The following is a 19,974-nucleotide window of genomic DNA, read 5'->3' as shown; positions in this document are numbered from 1 at the left end:
AACTTTTGTTTTGTTTTAACTAGTTTATTTTAAATGGTCCTGTGGTGTGACAAATTCATTTTTTTAAATATGAATATTCCATGGAATATAAATTAACAAAGACATAAAAGCTGAATGTATAACAAGTATAAAAAAAATAGCAAATGTTGTTTAAAATAATTTTAGATGTAGAGTAGTAGAGCTTTGAATGTCAATTACCGGCATATCTGCTCATAAAAGTCTTATAGCTATCAGACATGGAATAAAAGCCACAAAAAGGTCTTTAAGTGCTACTTTTATCTTAATATAGACAGATAAAATGATAAAAAATAGGTCAAATTAACAAAGAGAATAATTCAATGATGACAACCATGAACAACAAACACCTCTTAAATCGCTCTGCTCCTTAACCAATGTCGGAATGAACATAATGATCTCCTCCTTATGAAATTAATTTATGCTATCCTTGCCTTGCCAGACATATATCATATACCACTTAACATGAGACGAACAAGATCATGTGGTAAATATGTTTATGTGGGCCGCTGTTGAAATAACCCCACTCTTACCTGGTTAATGATTGAGGCCTTACGCCCAAGCCTGTTGTCTCTGAAACGGAAGCGGCTCTTCTTGCTGCCGTCTTCAGATTCTGACTTTACCACCTTCTCACTGTCACCTTTCTCTTCTTGCTCTTTCTTCCACTTTTTCTTTCGGTTCCGTCGCTCCTTGGCACTCTTGGAGCTCAGCTTGGACACCTCAGATGAACTGCGGGACAGATGCCCTCCTCCGTCATCCTCTACTGCATCCTCAGATACTGTACCTGCCGAGGTTGCCATTGCATTGGCCTAGTGATGAGGGACAAAATGACAAGAAACATAGGAACAAAAAAGCGTAGGGAAGTTGACTAATTCAGCTTGTAATATGCATGTACAGTATTTGTGTACCTGTGCCTCCTCCTGTTGTTTCTTCAGCTGTTCCAGCATGGCTTTAAACTCCTTCTCCTTCTGTTCTGCCTCCTCCATAGTGGCCTGGTTTTGTTCTTCATAAGCCATGGCTACCACAGCCAGAATCAGATTCACCAGGTAGAAGGATCCCACAAAGATCACCAGAACAAAGAAGATCATGTACGTCTTCCCTGCGGCTCGCAGAGTCTAAGAGAAAGAAACTCCTATTACTATATTTGAAACAGCATAATATCATACTAATTTCTTGCAGTATGCAGTATGTTTACTGTATGCAATATCAGGGGCGTATCCAAAGCCACCTCCAAAATTTGGTTGGCCAACCTAAGTGCCACTCCAAACTTCTAAACTCTCTGATTGTGGACAGTGAGTTCAATAAAACCTGACAAAACCATCCTGGTTCAAAAATTGAGGAAGAAATTTCAAGAAATTACAGTTATTCTGTCTATTAACCTGACTTGTTTTTAAATAATAAAAGGGATATTTATTCCAAAAAATTTAATTCTGTCCAGTGTTATTATAGTTAACTAAAACTAAAAACATAAAATAAAATGTTAACTGAAATCAAATCAAATATTAAAAACATAGACATAAAACAAAAACTGATAAAAAGGAGAAAACACAACAAAATACTAAAATGATCATGAAAATATAAAAATAAAAACTAAATATAACGAAAACTAAATATTAACAAAAACTATGACAATATCTCAATGGTATTAAAATAACACTAATTCTGTCATAACTTAATCTCGACATAAAAAGGTTTTTTTTGACACTCTGAGTGTATGGTAGCCAGAATTTTGTATTAAATATGCAACATGGTGAGGTCAAATGACAAAAATCACAACAAGAAAATCATCCAGTTCATCATAGTAAACTAGTAAGATATGGAACAGTGCTAAAACAGGACCAGAAGTAAGTCAAATACAGAGCAAGAGTGAGAGGAATGAGTGCACACCAGTTGGTACAGATTCTCCCAGAAGTCTTGTGTCATGAGTCGGAAGAGAGCAAGAAAAGCCCAACCAAAGGAGTCAAAGCTAGTATAGCCATAGTTTGGGTTGCGTCCAGCCTTCATGCAAGTATAGCCCTCTGGACACCGCCTACACAAACACACACACACACACACACACACACACACACACACACACACACACACACACACACACACACACACACACACACACACTAAACTACAAATAACAAATATGTTTGTGCTTTTGTATAACAGATCATACCTTAACAATAAAAGGTCATTGGAAAGTGCATTAAGTGTGCTATTATTTGAAAATAAACATTTAGATTTTACAATTTAGACTTAAATCAAATTAAATAATTGTTGCTAATTTAGTATTGGGAATATTGTGTGTTTGTCTGTGTATGTTTTCACTCTTCACCCTGCATCTGAGCTGTTTCCACATAGCAGAGCATCCAGCATGCCTGGCAGAAAGTAGAAGTTTGCTGTGAAAAGAGCAGAGAGACGAGAGACTTGTAAAATGTGAAAGTTTAAAATCACCAAAAACAGCACTGCTTAACGCAGCTGTATTAGAAACTATCCTATGTAGTCAGAGCTTCGCCTATACATACTTTCATTCATGATGTATTCATTGAAGTCAAAGCCTCTGCTCCCATTGGCTAGGTAGGAATCAGTTTGGTTGAATGGCCAGATGACACATTTTTGGCGGAGATTACCCATGAACAACTGTAGACCGATGAGGGCAAATACACTCAGACAGAACACAGTCAGAATCATCACATCTGACAGCTTCTTCACTGACTGGATCAGAGCACCCACAATGGTTTTCAGCCCTGTGGGAAGATGAGGAGACAAACACAACAAGGAATATACAGTCTGCCGCACAAGTGATAATGTTCATACCTGCGCAAGAGCACACACACACACACAGAATATTTAGAAAAATAATACATATTCTTTACTTTGTTGATACACACTTTCATGCCATACTTTTTTACACTGGGGTTCCCACAATAAAACATTCTTTATGCTGTTTTTACTACTTTGTACTACTGTACAATGTACACTACCGTTGAAAATTTTGGGGTCGGAAAAATGTTTTTAATGTTTTTGAAAGCATTTGCTTATGCAAAGTCTGAGTTTATTTAATCTAAACTATAGTAAAAGCAATAATATTGTCAAATATTATTACAGTTTAAAATAATTGTTTTCTCCACTCTTCAATGTCATATGATCCTTCAGAAATCAATCTAATATGCTGATTTGCTGGTTTGATTGATTTTATTACAATCAATGTTGAAAATGGCTGCTTAATATTTTTGTGGAAACTGTGATACATCATTTTCAGGAATTTGTGACGAATAGAAAGGTAAAAAGTACAGTGTTTATTTGAAAATAAATATGTAACAACATACAAGTCTTTACTGTCACTGTTTATCAATTAAATGCATCCTTGACAAATAAAATAATTCATGTCTTAAAAACTAATGTCAAAATCTTACTGTCCCCAAAATTTTGAACGGTATTGTGTTATGCTAATATATATGAATAAGAAAAAAACTATTACTTCAGCATTACATCCACATTCAGATACCTAAGCAACCACACCATAACTTATTTAGTTTTCTTTACTTTCTCACAAACACATACCATAAGAAATAATCATGTGTTTTACTTATATAAAACAATGATTTACACTTAACAGGCAGCTTAAAGAGTCTCCCGTCTCCACAGGGCCACTGCACACAATCTGTCTGTATCTCAGTGAATAGATGTATGTGCAGTTTGCTATCAGTTTAACATTATATCACTTGAAAAAACAATTGAAATGTCAATTCTGTGTAATGTCGTTTGTAATATTAACAACAGCAACACAAGGATCACATTTTATAAAGTCTTGGAGAAGAAAGGAGAAGTCTCTCCTCAATCCCCATTGCAATTTTTGCAAAAATGTTACAAATAATAAATAAGAAACTGACATCAATACACATGAGCCACTGAAGTTTTACTTTTTTTCTAGAGAAAATGTGAGTGGTGCTTTTGTGCAAAACTCACCACCACAATGCTAGGGGTGTTAAGGTGGTTGCCAGGGCAATGGTATGTGGTTGTTCATAAGTCATTCTGACTAGTTATGTTCTATGTGGTTTCTCAGGTGTTGCTATGGTGTTCCTAGGCTGGTCTGGGTTGTTGCTAGGGATATTAAGTTGTTGTATGAGTATTCGCCTTTTTTTCTCTCTCTCTCTCTTTTTTTTTGATCTGCCAAGAAAAGTAGTGAATAAGGTTTTAATCACATGATTTGTGGTATCATTCATGCTAGTAGCAGAAACCATGCAAGATGACTTGTGTGCTAAATTTTTAAACACAAATAGAAAGTTCTAGGTGGTTACCAGTGCATTGCTAAGGGGTTCTGGGTGGTTGTTGCAAGACTATGAGATTCTATTTCCATCTGTAAATATGACTCAACCATTCCTTTAGGGCAGTGATTCCCAAACTTTTTCTCCTGGGTCCCGTTTTGTACAGAAAAATATTTTCAAGCCTAAATGCAACGACATAAAGCCACTCTCAGACATGACCTTGCTTGCAAAATCCTACCGGATTTATTTGAAACATTGTAATAACACAGTAATTACAATTTTTTTAAAAATTATTTCAACAGATTTTCAAGCTTGCCTCTGCACAAAAAATGAAAATAATAATAATAATAATAATAATAATTAAACTATAGAAATTATGCCTAATAGTTAAACATTATTTTCAGTGCTTTTTTTGTGCTGCAGATCTTGCTGGTGGTGCTTTGAAGGGGTCTCGAATCCAGTAATATATTTTTGAAGGATCTGGAAATGTTTTTGTTTTTGCAGCTTGTCGACCTCAATGAATGATTTCAAAGCTCTCAAATGAGTCTACATTCCCCCTTTCTAGTTTTCTTGTGATTGTTATGATATCATCTGCGAGCTTTGGAAGGTGTGTGTTGGCTGTAGATTTAGTTCATTGAGTTTCTGAAACATGTCGCTGAAGTATGCAAGTTTCATGAGAAAATTGTTTTTGTTGAACTTGCAGGCAAGTTCATTTCTCTCTTCCTCCAAGAAGATTTTGATCTCAATTCAAACAACCTGGATAAAACCTTCCCATGCGACAGTCAATGGGACTTAAAGTGAAACAAAACTGCTGGGTGTTCAGATCCCCTTTCCCCAAAGAGTGGACAAATTGACTGGTCTTGTTCTGATTTAATTTACGGTGGCGCTAATAACTTCCCTTACATCTTTCAGCTTGGGACTCGTCTCTTTAGATGCTAGCGCTTCCCAGTGCATCATACAGTGTGTCTACTGCACAATCTGTGAAACGTGCTTGACTAATGCTTGCAGCTCTCCTCGTTTCCCAGCCATTGCCTGAGCCCCATCTGTACATATCCCAACACAATCCTCTCATTTCTCAATGATGTCAATGATTCACGAACAATTCAACTGCAGTGGCTCTTTTAGTTATCAAATCATCGGCATGAATGATTCTGACATGTTATCAATAAATAGTATTTTTCTACTGTCAGTCGCTTCATTCATCTGCTGAGCAAAACGGTTGTCTCGTATCTTGTCACCAAGCTGCTCCTCTACATCTTTTGACATGTCAGAAATGCACCTCCTGATAGTGTTGTCTGACAAAGGAATAACCTTTAGGTTATTGACTATTGCTTTATTGATCATAGTTGAAACCATATCAATAGCAGATTGAAGTATTAACTCCTTAGCTACAGTGTATGGCTTTTTACACTGAGTTGCTCTGTAGGCAACTTTGTATGAGGCGAGCTGAGTATTTGAAGGCACAGATGCTGCTTTAGTTTTGCACAACAGTTGAGTAGGTTTTTTGGAAAAAATCAATGGGCTTGTCTTTGTGTTCATGATGTGAAGTCCCTAAGTGTTGTCTCAACTTGTTTGGCTTCACGCTGTCAGAAGCTAATATTTTGAGGCACACAACACACTGTGGTCTCTCTTCATTACCCACCATTGTACTGGTGATTCTCAGAGCGAGATATGCCTCATCATTTTTGCTTGTCTTTGTTTTAGTGCTGTTTGAATTAGATTCATTGCCTGCTTTATATTAGGCACTGACAGTCCTTTCACAAACTTGTCCTATTATTTGTTCTATTATTCCACAACAACAACCGCAACAACTGATAACAGACGGTGAGTCATCTTGAGGTAATAAAATATGTTAAAATTAATATTTTGTGTTATATTATTAAATTATGTGGCAATTACTGACATATTAAACGGGATAATCTTGCCTTGCCATGCCCTTCTTTTTTAACTCCACACACCCCATTTTGGGAACCACTGCTTTAGGATGAGGCTATGAGGTATTTTTTATTGTTAACCAATCTAAAACCATAAATCTCACTGCTCAGAAAGTATCAGCACACCTCTTCTCAATAAACACATGATCTGATGTATCATTCAAGTCTGTAGCACAATCAGTGCAGGACAGTGTTAACCCTAAATATAATCAATACAAATAGTAGTGATGCTAGAATGTACTAATAATAGGGCAATAACCAGCCATTGAAAAGTAAGGTTAACATTTTCTTAAGTTTCAATATACAAGTTCCATTGATGTCTATATGAATTAATCTGAGAGAAAAAGAGAAAGCTTCTAAAATGTAGTTTATATATTCATACATTTATTTCCTTCTTATGTGTGAGAGGGCTTTCAAATGAAGTGGTAGCCAATATAATGAACGGGATGCTGCAGATGCTAATGCTCAAAAGATTTCCAAAAAGTGCACATTTACATTTTTCTCAAAAGCACGTTACTAAAGACAAGTTGTGTAGGAACCTTGGAGAGACACGAGGAGTACTCTTTAAAAAATAAACACACATACAATATTCAACACATATCAGCAAAATGGACACTGCCTGAAGAGAGCGGTGCCATACTCAAACAGTATGCAGAGAGCCAGCAGAGAGAGAGGAAGAGGAGAGGACAGGCAAGGGGAGGAATGGCATGCAGGACATTTAAACGCCAAGGCTGAAGGCAGTAACATCATCATATTTGCTTTGTCACTATGGTGTCAATATCCGTTTAACCAATCATTCATGTCCCGAGAATGTGTAACCCTGTCTTCTTATCCCATCTGATCTCTTAGCTGAGAGAAACCAGGTGAATAAAAAGGGCATTCTATAAACTAAATACTCACATGTGAAGCCTACAACAATGGATATAATGTGACAATCCTGAATGTGAATGTGTTTAATGTAGGTGGGTGTAATTGTGTTAACTTGGCAATTCCTGATTTTCCGTCCCCCTGCTACAATGCATACATACACACAAATCTTCTCAAATCTTCTGATGTCTCTGTTTTACTTTCCACTCCGAGTTCTTTGAATTAAGAATAGGGAGGGACCTACAAAACAGTAATTTTACCAAAAAAATAAGATATAAATTATATAAACCTACATGTGTGTAAAGGATGCAGAAATTTGAGGCCATTTGTTTAAAAAAAATAATTAAAAAAAATAAAAACAGAATAAAAGAAAGACAAACTAAAAAAGCAGATGTCTTCAAAAGCATCATGCAGCAAAAATGTGTCAAACTTGGCTTGGCAGTCTCAGTGAGTGCTCTACCCACAAACCTTGGCTTCATGATACATCACATCAGCTTCTTTTAAACAAATCTGATGAGATGTTCATCAAAAGACAAACTATTCCAGCTTTTTGAACAATATGAATTGCACATATAAATGTTTATATGTATTAAAGATGTCATAAGGTTGAGTTTTATGTTGTCTGCTTAGGATACTGTTACTAAAACTCAACATAACAAAGAACAGACATCTGTCCTATGATGCAATAACTCTGAGACTGGACATACTGAATAAAGAACACAGAGGTGCAATCCTTTTTTTTATTTTTTGGGGATATACATATATATATATATATGGGTTGTGTAATAACAACTGCATTTCATGTCTATGGGTACTGTACTTCAGAACTAAACTGCATACTAGGAAATGTGATCTCCCAACTGCAAACCCAAGTTAAAACCAACTTAAAGTGGTTTGAAACGTGGCACCTGGATTCCAGTCTGGCCATTCATTGGTCCAAGTTCCTTAAAACTGATCTGGTCAGGCATACTCGACCAACATTATATCTTGACCACCTTTAACCAGTAGATATACCAACTCAGTCAAGTCCTCACCAGCTGTTATTCCACCTAGTGACCATGTTACAAAACACAGCTAGCACCTTAAGATGCCGGCAGGGTATATTTCAGGCATTCACGCTACTTTTTGTCATAATAGCCGACATTTAAAACAAGTTGTGAATTCAGTTTTTAATAAATAAAGTTCTTTAAATCCCAGAAAACTGGAAGCGCTTGTAATTTTTCCATGTTTTGACTGCAGACTGCAAAGCCTATCAAAAATGTATCGCTACCATTTTTGATTGTTTGTGTATTAAAACATAAATAGAACATAAATGAGAGTATTCTTCCAGCAGCATCCTCTTGAAAAGTACAGCAAGTCAAGTGAAAAAAAACACTAAGAGAAAAATAATAACAGTAGTAGTAATACTGGTAATGATAATAATAGTTTGCATCGGCGTGGGAAGCAGCTCAGCCTTCGTGTTTAAATGCGTTCTCACCTGGTATGACAGAAATAGTTTTGAGAGCTCGTAGAACCCTGAAGGTTCTCAGGGCTGACACATTCCCGAGGTCCACAAACTCTGTTACATATCTGCAACAAGGGAGGATCACACACAGAACAAACACTATGACACAACACACACACAACACCACAACACGTACGACACACCACTACCACCAGCACCACCACTGAACTGGGAGGAAAACACCACGCAAAGCCTGTCTAACGGGAGAAGAGAGAGAAACGAACGGAGGAGGAAGGAAGAGACAGGAGCGTGAAAAGAGAGACAGCGAACGGCGCCGTCTGTTGGCCCAGATGGATGTTGGACTTACCTGGGATCACAGCAACAGTTTTCAAAGCCCTCAGCACCCTGAATGTGCGCAGAGCTGACACATTGCCTAGGTTTACAAACTCTGTAATATACCTGCAGAATGGATTGCAACATAGTTACCAGAGAGAGAGAAAGGAGAGCAAGAGAATGGAAAGGAGAATAGATACAGGATGAATGAGGGAAGATGGTTCACAAGAAAAATTAAGAGGTGTAAAAATATATACATCCCATTAAAACAATGATCCAGGATCCATATTTCACAGCATTACTGTAATTACAAGTTTAAGGCTGGTAAAAAAATAAATAAACTCACATTTTTGTTTGTTCAGTGTAACAATCAAATTATTTGCCACAGCACACATGTTATGAGCATTCCCTTAGAAACCATTTATTTCTCAAGTCGAGGATGTAAACCGCTCCGATTACAATCTTAAGAGTTCCTATCAGGGGAAGTTATGGCTTAGTGGTTAGAGAGATTGACTCCTAACCCTAAGGTTGTGGGTTCGAGTCTCGGGCTGGCAATAACACGGCTGAGGTGCCCTTGAGAAAGGCATTGAACCCCCAACTGCTCCCCGGGCGCCGCAGCATAAATGGCTGCCCACTGCTCCAGGTGTGTGTTCACAGTGTGTGTGTTCACTGCTGTGTGTGTGCACTTTGGACTTTGGGTAGGTTAAATGCAGAGCATTAAATACTGAGTATGGGTCACCATACTTGGCTGTATGTCATGTCACTTTCACACTTTTTATCTCGTAATTACAGTAATTCTAACATGATGTAATCCCAGCATAAGAATTTAAATCTTGTGGCATTTATTCCAGTATAATGCCTTGCCTCATAGACTTATAATAGTTTAAGTGTATAAACTGTTTTCCTTTGATTTTAGGGTCTAAAGTTTAAATTATTTTATTTTGTTACTGACTGCATGTCACAGAAATTGTCCATAGCGATTCACTTCTATTGAACCCTTAACATTTAAAAAATTAATCACATTCTTTCCTAACTTGCTCATTCCAAAGGGATTTTTTTTTTTTTTTTGTAGTAGTAGTAGTTGTTTTGTCAATATTTCACCATATTCTTAATTTGAACATTTACTTTTTAGGGGAAATGGTTGTCTTATGTACGAAGAAAATGCACTCCAGAGAACTGGATGAATGCAGATATGTAGAGTAAAGGAGTGATGGGCAGATCAATTAAAGTTTGAAAAGAAAGAGAGTTATATTATATTATGTACACAGACATATACAGAAGTATAGGCACAAACATTGTCATCTTTGAGCATTGAACTCCCTGAAATCCACCACCTATGAGAGGCAGGACATTAGAGCCTCTTTCTCTCTCAAGTTCACCCACAAACACTTTTTTGTGCAAGCATGACACCAAGGCTCAAAGGTCATCCTATGGTGTTGATTAATCACTGAATTTCAGACTGTCCATGCATATTCAGATCAAAGAAACAAGTAAACGGTTTAGTAGAGTAAATAATTTGCATTTTCAAAGCTTTTAGGCTTGGTCTAGAATTACCCTAAAATCAGTGGAGAAGCTTGAAGAGTTCATTTAAAAAAGCTGCAAAGTGGAAAAGGATGGAACATAGTGTTATTTTTTTTTTTATTTTCTAATAATTTTACCTAATAATATTGCTCCACTGCTTAGGTGGCACCAACTAAAGCTCCTCTTTAGCCTAAAAGTCAATGCTGCACACAAGAGTTATGCACGTGTAATTATTGCATTCAAAACAGATTTCGAATGCAACATTATCTAAATGTTTCTTTAATGTTTGAATTAAATCAGGATTCTACTTACGCCATAGAGATGACCATGAAATCCAGCCAGTTCCAAGGGTCTCTGAGGAAGGTGAAGCCATCTATACAGAATCCTCGAGCCACAATCTTTGTCAGTGACTCGAAAGTGTAGATTCCTGTGAAGGTGTATCTAACATTGTTAAAAAAAAAGCATATAAATAAGTGAGTGTTTGGAATTTAAATTTGAATTGATACTTTTCATCATTAAATGAAACATGGTTTGTTTAACTAATACAGTATTTCTCTCACCCTCACCCATGGTGCTTGTCACAATGGGTTCAGGAACCGAGCAGAGTTTTGGAACAGAGCTTACCATTGGTTAAGGGCTCCCATGAAACTCCATTATCCCCAGTTACCCCAAAATAGATCCAGCAATTTATAGGACTGGCCAAATTTCCAAGTGAATCTTACATTGTCCTTAAGCTTTCCTCCCTCCTAGCCAGTCATAAACGTGTCACTCTACTAACATTATAAGCCCTGCTTTTCAGCACACACACTGGAGTGGTTGGTGCTTAGAGTTTACATTTTAGACCCTTGGCTTCTATCCCTTTATGCTATACTGCCTTTAAGTATTAAATATGTGCACATAAATCACACACACACACACACACTCACAAAAATCTGCATAGACTAGATTAGACAAGACTAGACTAGAATATAATACAATAGAATAGATTAGAATACTTACTCTACTTGTTTGGACCATTCTGGAGGATTGCTGAATGTCATGAAGACACAATTAGTCAAAATTGTACACATGATGATCATGCTGAAAACTGTAAGAGGTAATTAAGGAAATACTGCGGTAATGTCATAAATAGTCATCAGATATCAAAACTAAAAATGGAAATAGGAACATTAATAAAAATGTGAATAATTTCATAAAATTATGTAGTCAAATCTGGGGTCACACAAAAAAAAATGTTGGTTGAGGAACATTTACTATGTTCCATAAGGAAGAAGTATGTTGTTAGCCTCGACATAATGGTCTTTAAATCACTTTCTGTGTAACAACACAATACAGAAGTCTTTTTTTTCTCCAAAACATTTAAGTAAAATGTTTGATACAGATAATATGGTGTAATGATCATGTGTAATTTATAAATGTGATAAAACCTACAAATGCAACAAAGCATTGTTCTCATATTTCAGACAGACGAAGTACAGATTAGAACAATCTTTAATAACATGGACAATGTCTGGAGCATTGAAAAGGATATGAGTGTATCAAAATTTTAATTGCTATTCGCCTGAATAGGTTAAAAGGGCTAATGATATATAACGAGGGCGTGGCACTGAAACGGAAGATAGTTTTTCCTTTGTTAAGCACTATAAAGGTCTGAAGAGAAAAAGAGAAAACAGAAAAAAGAGAAAAGAGAGGGAGAGATATTAGCTTCATATACCAGGGTGCATGGTGAGACAGCATAGTCATTCACACACAAAAATAAATAAATAAATAAACCGGTTGAGAAATGGCAATGAAAGGTTAACATGAAAAGAACTTGGCATTCAACATAAACTTGCAAAATGTATACAATATTAAAAAAACACCTACACAACTTTTTCCTAAAATAAAATAAAATATAAAAATCCAGGTCAAAGGTCATTTCTAAATCAAGCCTATTAAAACCCAGCTAGGGATATATTTAAGTGAATGGCGATAAGACAACTGCAGTAAGCTCTGGTAAAGAGATAGACCTCTTACAGGAACTCAGACTGTAATACTAACGCTAATGCTAACCACTAACACTGCGATCCATCAGATGCAGAAGTGCTGACTCCAGATAGTGTGTGTGGGACAGGGAAAAGCGAGAGGGAGGGGGAGGGAGGGAGGGAGGGAAGGAAGGAAGAAAGGAAGGAAGATGGGTCAAAAGCCCTGCAAAGCTCCTTTGATCCTGCATAATGTAAGAAAAAAAGAGACAGAGAATCTTCATCCACATACTCATCATGGAAACCACATCAGTCCAAGTTACACACACATACAGACTTCATGTCAAAGAAGTAAAATTGTGTTTGTACATATCTTCTTATCCTTTTTTTCTTATCCATTTGGTAAATAGTCTTTCTTTCTTGTTTTTTAGGATGAACCTCATTATGTTTTTATTGTTGTTGATATTTGTTTCAGAGATTTTTACTGGAGAACAAGACAAAATACTGATTAAGACAATATTTCTTCAGCCCTGTGACATCACACACATTGAATAATGTGCACAAAACACCACTCCAGTTACACACACACACAAGGAAACACCACAGAGACGAGTGGATGAGAATCTTCCTGAAATCTAATTAGATTAAAAATAGACAGCTGTCTGAAGGAGGACAAAATGAGCACCTTTACCTCAGAGTGTCCCTATCTCTCGATTTCTCAACCCCTATCTCTTTTTTCACTGTATTTGTCTGTGTCTGTCTGTGTATTTAATCATGTCAAACACTACAACATGCTTAACAAAATCATAAATTAAAAGACAGCGTATGTCAGAACGAAAATGCTGCGTCTTCCGTCTGGAGACAGCTGTCCTTCTGAGGCACAAAATCACAAAGACTGTCACACTAGCAAAAGCTGTGAACCGCCCAGAAGGCTCCATGTGTTACTGAATACTGAGCACTGGTTTCCCCAGAGTCTCTCTCACACACACAGACACACACACTGCGACAGACTGTGGGCTTCCTCCGCTGGCGGGAGCTCCCACTCTCACAATGCTGCACTCAATGCTAATGACATAGCTGCAGCTCTCAGTATCCTGGCCTAAAAATCTTTCTAATCTTCTCTAAAACTTCATATTAACGAGCATCTTGTTTATCACTATGTTAAAATGACCCTTTGTCCTTGTGTCTATAAAAGGTAAGCGTTTTGCAGAGAATGAATATGAGCAAAACATGCTACAAAAACATGGAGTTAAATGGTCATGTACATGTGATCAAAGCTTTATGTCAACACCTGCACACACACAATGCAGACTATTGGTCTTTCCTTCTGACAGCTTAAGTGATATGCTGCAAAGCTACTGAAAATTTCATCATCTACAGAGAAGAGAGTCAGAGAGACATGAAGATTGGGACAAGAGCTGAGGGAACTGGTGCGGGGGTGGGGGAGGGGGAGGAGGATGAGGAAGGGAGGGAGTAGGGAGGGGGGTCAATAGTGGAAAAACTGGATATACTGTAGCATCACTGTTGCACTTAGGTACAAGTACATCCGGTCTACTCGACGTCACTGAATGCACTTACCGTAAGGCCTCAAGCGGCCAACACCCATCCAACCACTAACCAACACTTCTCAGTCTTCATTTACAATTTTCAAGATGCATCTTTCTGTCTGTCTATCCATCTTTTTGAGAGCAAATAATGTTATAATCTGAATGTCTCTTTCACCCCACTACTCAAGGGACCAGTAGAACTGCAACTCTGCACTTCTTTCTTGCATTCCTCTTCTCTCTTTATTCACTTTAACCCTTCCCCACAATGCATGAGTACACCACAGCTGCAGCAGTTATAACAAAAAAAACACCACTGCCAAGAGGGAGAGGAGAAGGGAGGGCAGAAACGGGGATGATATATGTTGGATGATGCACACTGGCAGCAATGCACATTATTTCTGGTAATGCGGGGTGGTTATGGTAAAGTGTGCAAAAGATGATAAAAACACAGACAAGACCAATATTCTGTTTCCTCTACTAATTCTCTCTCAAAAATATCTGCTCTACTCCCACTGTAGAACACATGCTACACTGTTCTTGGTTATGTAACACATACCTCTAGTGTAACAACAAGGAGGTGCTGATGTGGGTGCACCGCTCCTTTACCCATACATACACACCAACTACACTACACCAAAGATTTGTTTGCATCATCCATCAAAAATGTGCCATTTTGCATGTATTAGAATGTTTAAGTAAAAAAAAAATACTGTCTGTAAATATTATTTATTACTTCGTATTTTTTATTTGGTGCATATAAATAAAAAGATAATTTCATTTAAGTTAGTTCATAAAAATTGTATGTAAGATACTGATTATTTCACATTTTGATGCATTTTATTTGCTTTAGACATTTTGAATATCTGATGAAAAAAACTGTCATCTCATAGCAAATACAAAATATTAAAGTATCTAAAATATTCAAATGCCTAAAAAAAAAGTAAGATATCATTATTAATCTATATCAAGCTCTAATTTACCTAATTCTCCACCTCATAGAGCTTCACCAACATCAATAAACAATCAATAAGCAATACCCACTCTGTCTGTTGATGTGGAATAGGAAACATTCAAACAAACAAATAATGTTTGTACACACTAGAATTATGCTTGCCTTAAAATCAGGAGAATATTGTACATTCTGACACTGGAAGATCACAGTTTACCAAACCGATCACTTCAGTATGAACAGTATGAACTATCCAATGCCATTTCAAATAAGGGAAAAATATTCCTTATAAGAAGATATTTTGAAGACTATGGATAACCAATCAGTTGCAGTCCCCATTGACTTCCATAGTATTTTTTCCATACTTTGGAAAATAATGGATCACCTACTCTTTGGTTACTCACATTCTTAAAAATATATTATTTTGTGTTCAACAGAAAAAAGAAACCCATACATGTTTAGGTGAGTAAATGATGACAGAATTTTCATTTTTGGGTGAAATTTAACTTTAATTTTACATGCATTTTTACCCAAAATATAGGTGAGAAAATCATTGTATCAAATTGTTAGTTGTCAATTAACTTTTTTTGAGAAACCTCAATTTCAACAAACCAGTCTCAACAAATATATTTACTAACCACACTTTTTAAAGAAATTGTGATTCCTCATGCTTATTTATTACTAAATCATCTAATCTGTTCATACATCCAAACATACATATAAGTTTGCAAGTTTGATTATCACCACCACTCATTATCCTCTCTGCACTTGTCTAAATTTTCCATTGCTCTCTCTTTCCTTCGGTTCTCCCAGATGATGGAGAGCGAAGCATTCAGGACACTTCTTAACTTATCATAGTGAGGAAAACTGTATTCAGCCTGCATGGAGGATGAATTCTATCAGGTATGATATGGGCTCAAAGCTCACTCACTTTCTTGTTCATATAGAAGGGGTCCAAGTCCTCCAGGGGCACAGCCAACATGTTAGAAGGGACGTCCCCGTAAATAAAGGGCACGCTCTTCCCCGCTTCCAAGTCGGTGTTGGGCTGCAGTTTGTTGTCATCATCGTCATCACGGTGACTGCTGTCAGATCTGGGCTTAACAGGCTTCTTCTTTTTCTCCTCAGCGATGCGCTTCTCGATGTTGGCCAAAGATTCTTTGGTGAACCGCTTGAAGCTATCGGGGCCTGGAGGTGCGAGCAGCTGCGCAGCCATATTGTCATCCTGCAGCAGAATCTTCTTTATTTAGAAGCCTTTCAGGACAGCCAGCTCTAGGAAAAGGAGGGGAGAGGCAGGAACCCGGACAGATGCAGAAAGGGAACAATAAAGAAAGAAAAAGAACAGAAATTAAAATTCAAAATATATTTAAAAAGCTAATAATTCCACACAAACGAAACAAACATAAAACATTTCTACTTTTTAAGCATATTTGTGTGTGTGTGTGTGTGTGTGTGTGTGTGTGTGTGTGTGTGTGTGTGTGTGTGTGTGTGTGTGTGTGTGTGTGTGTGTGTGTGTGTGTGTGTGTGATTGCGAATTATCCATTGATTTCAGTGGCCTGTGTTATTGGTTATCCTCTTTTTCTCACTCTTACACTCTCACACAAACACACACACACACACTCATTACGTCCATTAAGAAGTAGATGACCAAGCAGAATAATACCAAATGCACTGCAGCACTGGAGGCTCAAAGACTGTTCATTAGAGGGTAAGGTCATAACTGCATTACTGCCCTTATCAACCCTCTGTAATGACATAGGACAGAGAATACAATACAAATACAATAAAATGAACTGTGCCCCTTTGCCATTTATGTTTAGAGTGACGGACCTGATATATTGACCAGACTGATTAGTCAGCCAATATCTGGCCATTTTGAGATTAACTCTGTCCAAATCCAAAATAGATAAACATATAAAAGAAAAAGATTAATTTTGCGTAGATTTTGTGTAAAATAAATCTAGATTGACAGACAGACAGATAGATAGATAGATAGATAGATAGACAGATAGATAGATAGATAGATAGATAGATAGATAGATAGATAGATAGATAGATAGATAGATAGATAGATAGATAGATAGATAGATAGATAGATAGATAGATAGATAGATAGATAGATAGATAGATAGATAGATAGATTTAACAAGTAACTTCCCCCATAGAGTTTTGTCGGTGAAGAACAATCCTTTTCAAGGAGATTTATCACAAATGTGCAGACAAAAAAAACAACTTAAAATGACATTAGTGCTATTTAGTCACCCTATCCTGTGTTCCAGGTGTGTCGCAGAGTCAGTCCCAGGCTAGTCCCTCAGGCTCCACTAAACTAGGCTATTCCTCTTCCAGAATGTCCTTTTACAGGAATTTTCTATCGCAGAGCTGACTTGCACTTATGGTCCAGTGATCAATGTAAAACTTATCCTTTCTAGTACGAAACTAATTAGAAAAGCAAAAATAAGAAAAGCACATGTGCACTTTGTAAGCACTTCGTATAGGTGCACATAACCACTGATGACATGATGCCCTCTTCAACTGATTACAGAAGCTGCTTGTTTGTAGACCATCATCCCGAAGAGCTATATGATGTGTCATACAGAAATCACATTCTTTCACAATTACTTTCAAAAACATTAAACCTAACACTAATGATTCTCTTATCACTTGTCTTTTTGCTGGATTGTTTTATGATGTCTAATGCTGAATCCCTGTTCTCTATATCCTTAATGACAGTCTCTTAATTATTTATACACCAAAAACTGATTCAGTTAAGTCAGCACCGGCCAAATCAATAGTGAAGTGCCCACGGTCACATGACATTGCTCTTTATGATGGGCGACTTTATCACTATTAAAAAAGAAGGCTTCCTGATCGACAGCAGACCTATGGCAAGTCGTTTTAACATTTATTCCTTCAAAGTTTTAATAAGTTTTACAGTTTTACTAATAACTATTCATTAGGTAGCAGAACTGCTCAATATGATGGATGACTTTATCTCCATTAAAACACCATTAAAAGGCTTCTTGATTTACAGTAGATTTTATAGCAAGTACTTTTAATATTTATTCATGTAATCCAGCATTAACTCGCACATTTTAAAGCAATCCAACTATGACTACTATTCATAATTTTCATTATTCAATATTCATTAGATAAAAAATGGTATTATGTATTACAATAGTAACAAGTACAGTTACTCACCAGCACTTATTCAGAACATAGTAGCAGTTGCAATAAAAATTCCAAATATTGCTGGTATATGATCCAGTTTCACTATTCATTAGGTAACAGTATGTATAGTTCATTCATTAGGTAATAGAACTTATTAGTTATCCGACTAGAAATAATAAAATTACTACTTATATAATGAATAGTCAATAGCTAAATTTAAAAATATACTAGTCACTACTGAATCACTTACCCATTATTAAAATTAACTATTAAATTAAGTATTTTAAAAAATTGCATCAATAGATAGTTTTAATTAATGTTTATTACACCAGCTTGCCATAGACACATTAGGCAAAGCAACAAAGTAATTAATTTTTCAAAAATTGACTGTGTAGACAAAAGATATACAGAGAAAAGAGTATGATGTGCGTTTTAAGTTACAAGCTGGCTGTGTCCAACCTCCAAGTCTCCTTCCTGGGATACTGTAGAGATGCCTATCCTCAAGGTGATACATCAGACAGACAGGCCTTCACAATATATACACAAAATGACCTTAACAAAACTCCTGCATTTTGTTGCTTATAAACTAGTGTTTTGCCATCGTTGGTTATCGAAAAATAATATGCTGTTACATGGTAGCCTACGTCCTCCAATTCTAGATTGCCCCAAGTTAAAACACTTAAACGTTAAATCCAAAATAACCGATGCCATTCGACGGGTTAGACTTACGTGCCTTCAAGCAATGTCATTGCCTGCTCTCATCTCTGGTAAACTGTACGTTCCTGTACCATCGCAAAGGTATTCCTTATCAAGCAAGAAGTGATGTATGTTTTCAGGAAACACAAACAAATCCAGTGTCTTCTAGATGCCGTCAAATGCCGAGTCTGAGCGGCGCTGTCCGTTCAGCACCGCTCAGCGCGAGCTCACGTTTGCCCTTAAGATTTAGAGATTGAGGGGGGTGGGGTGGGGGATGTACAGGTGCTTCCTCAAGCCACGATGAAACATCCCGATTGAAGTGACTTTCGCGAATTTGATGCCTTTAACGTAATTATATGGAAAGTGAATGTCTGGCCTCTGCCACTGTACATGGAGGGGAGGGGAGCTGAACAGCTGTCACGAGGAAGAACCTCGCCGGCCTATCCCGTGTGGAGAATAAAGGCCGCAAAATCTGACTATAACTCTCTATTTTATATTTCTCAAAACACATAAACACACTGATAGGTAGGCCTACTTGTCTTACTTAGCTATCTCACATTTTGCATATGTAATATTTGTTTGGTTACGCCAACAGTAACATAGGCTACACCTCATTAAGGACACGGTCCTCATCATTTCAAAGCAAATATAATTTATACAGCATCTGAGATGGCAAAAGCATACTTAAATTGATTCATATTTCCTACACTTACTATGCAATTTCTTCTCCTAATAACAAGCTTTGCGCATATGAAGGCGCGGCATGTTATGAAATTTACAGACCAGGATGCCCAAGTTTGTTTGCGGTAATTATGGCATCTGTACGTACGCGCGTGGGCCCCACTCTCTCGACTGAAATACTGCAGTGGAGCTGAGGGGAGCTCGTGCAAAGCCACGAGTCAGCGAATCAATCTGTGAAACATCTCAATATGAACGCCACTGATGTCTCAGACAGTCGTGCCAGCGACGTCTCGGGTTTCTATCTCGCTATGTTTCAAAAGCATTCGCATCTGAACACTTAAGAACATCTGGGACTCCTGACGGCTCCAGTACCACACCCGTGCAGTCAGACCGTCCCCTTTGTGATTTAACCCGCAACCACGCACACTCTCGGACACATCATGCCGCTAACGCTTTAGGGAGGAGTGAGTGAGAAAACGAGGGTGGTAGTCCCAGTTTTTAACGGCAAAAACGGAAACGCAACCATTCAGTATTCCAGCCCAAAGTAGTATGGCGAGAGTGACTCGAAGGGAGGGGGAATGCAGGCACAAGGGAACTAAAAAAAC

The 19,974-nt window shown here is 37.3% G+C and overlaps 1 protein-coding gene across 2 annotated transcripts in view; it reads right to left on the bottom strand.

Annotated features, from left to right (window-relative positions):
* The window catches only part of LOC132151758 (sodium channel protein type 8 subunit alpha-like), a 45,129-nt gene that overhangs the window by 24,543 nt on the left and 612 nt on the right, over positions 1 to 19,974 (bottom strand). For both annotated transcript variants that reach the window (XM_059560108.1, XM_059560109.1), the window contains exons 2-11: positions 15,759 to 16,096; positions 11,903 to 12,020; positions 11,370 to 11,460; positions 10,683 to 10,811; positions 8,884 to 8,975; positions 2,529 to 2,750; positions 2,339 to 2,402; positions 1,903 to 2,044; positions 924 to 1,130; positions 549 to 824 (exon numbers count right to left, since the gene is read on the bottom strand). In XM_059560108.1, the coding sequence (XP_059416091.1) occupies positions 549 to 824; positions 924 to 1,130; positions 1,903 to 2,044; positions 2,339 to 2,402; positions 2,529 to 2,750; positions 8,884 to 8,975; positions 10,683 to 10,811; positions 11,370 to 11,460; positions 11,903 to 12,020; positions 15,759 to 16,040 (1,623 nt within the window). In that variant the 5' untranslated portion in view covers positions 16,041 to 16,096. The remainder of the gene's footprint in view (positions 1 to 548; positions 825 to 923; positions 1,131 to 1,902; positions 2,045 to 2,338; positions 2,403 to 2,528; positions 2,751 to 8,883; positions 8,976 to 10,682; positions 10,812 to 11,369; positions 11,461 to 11,902; positions 12,021 to 15,758; positions 16,097 to 19,974) is intronic.

Source organism: Carassius carassius, chromosome 10 (genome assembly GCF_963082965.1).
Source record: "Carassius carassius chromosome 10, fCarCar2.1, whole genome shotgun sequence".
Lineage (NCBI taxonomy): Eukaryota > Metazoa > Chordata > Actinopteri > Cypriniformes > Cyprinidae > Carassius > Carassius carassius.
Note: the sequence above shows the minus strand (reverse complement) of the source record. Positions and strands in the feature narration are given on the sequence as shown.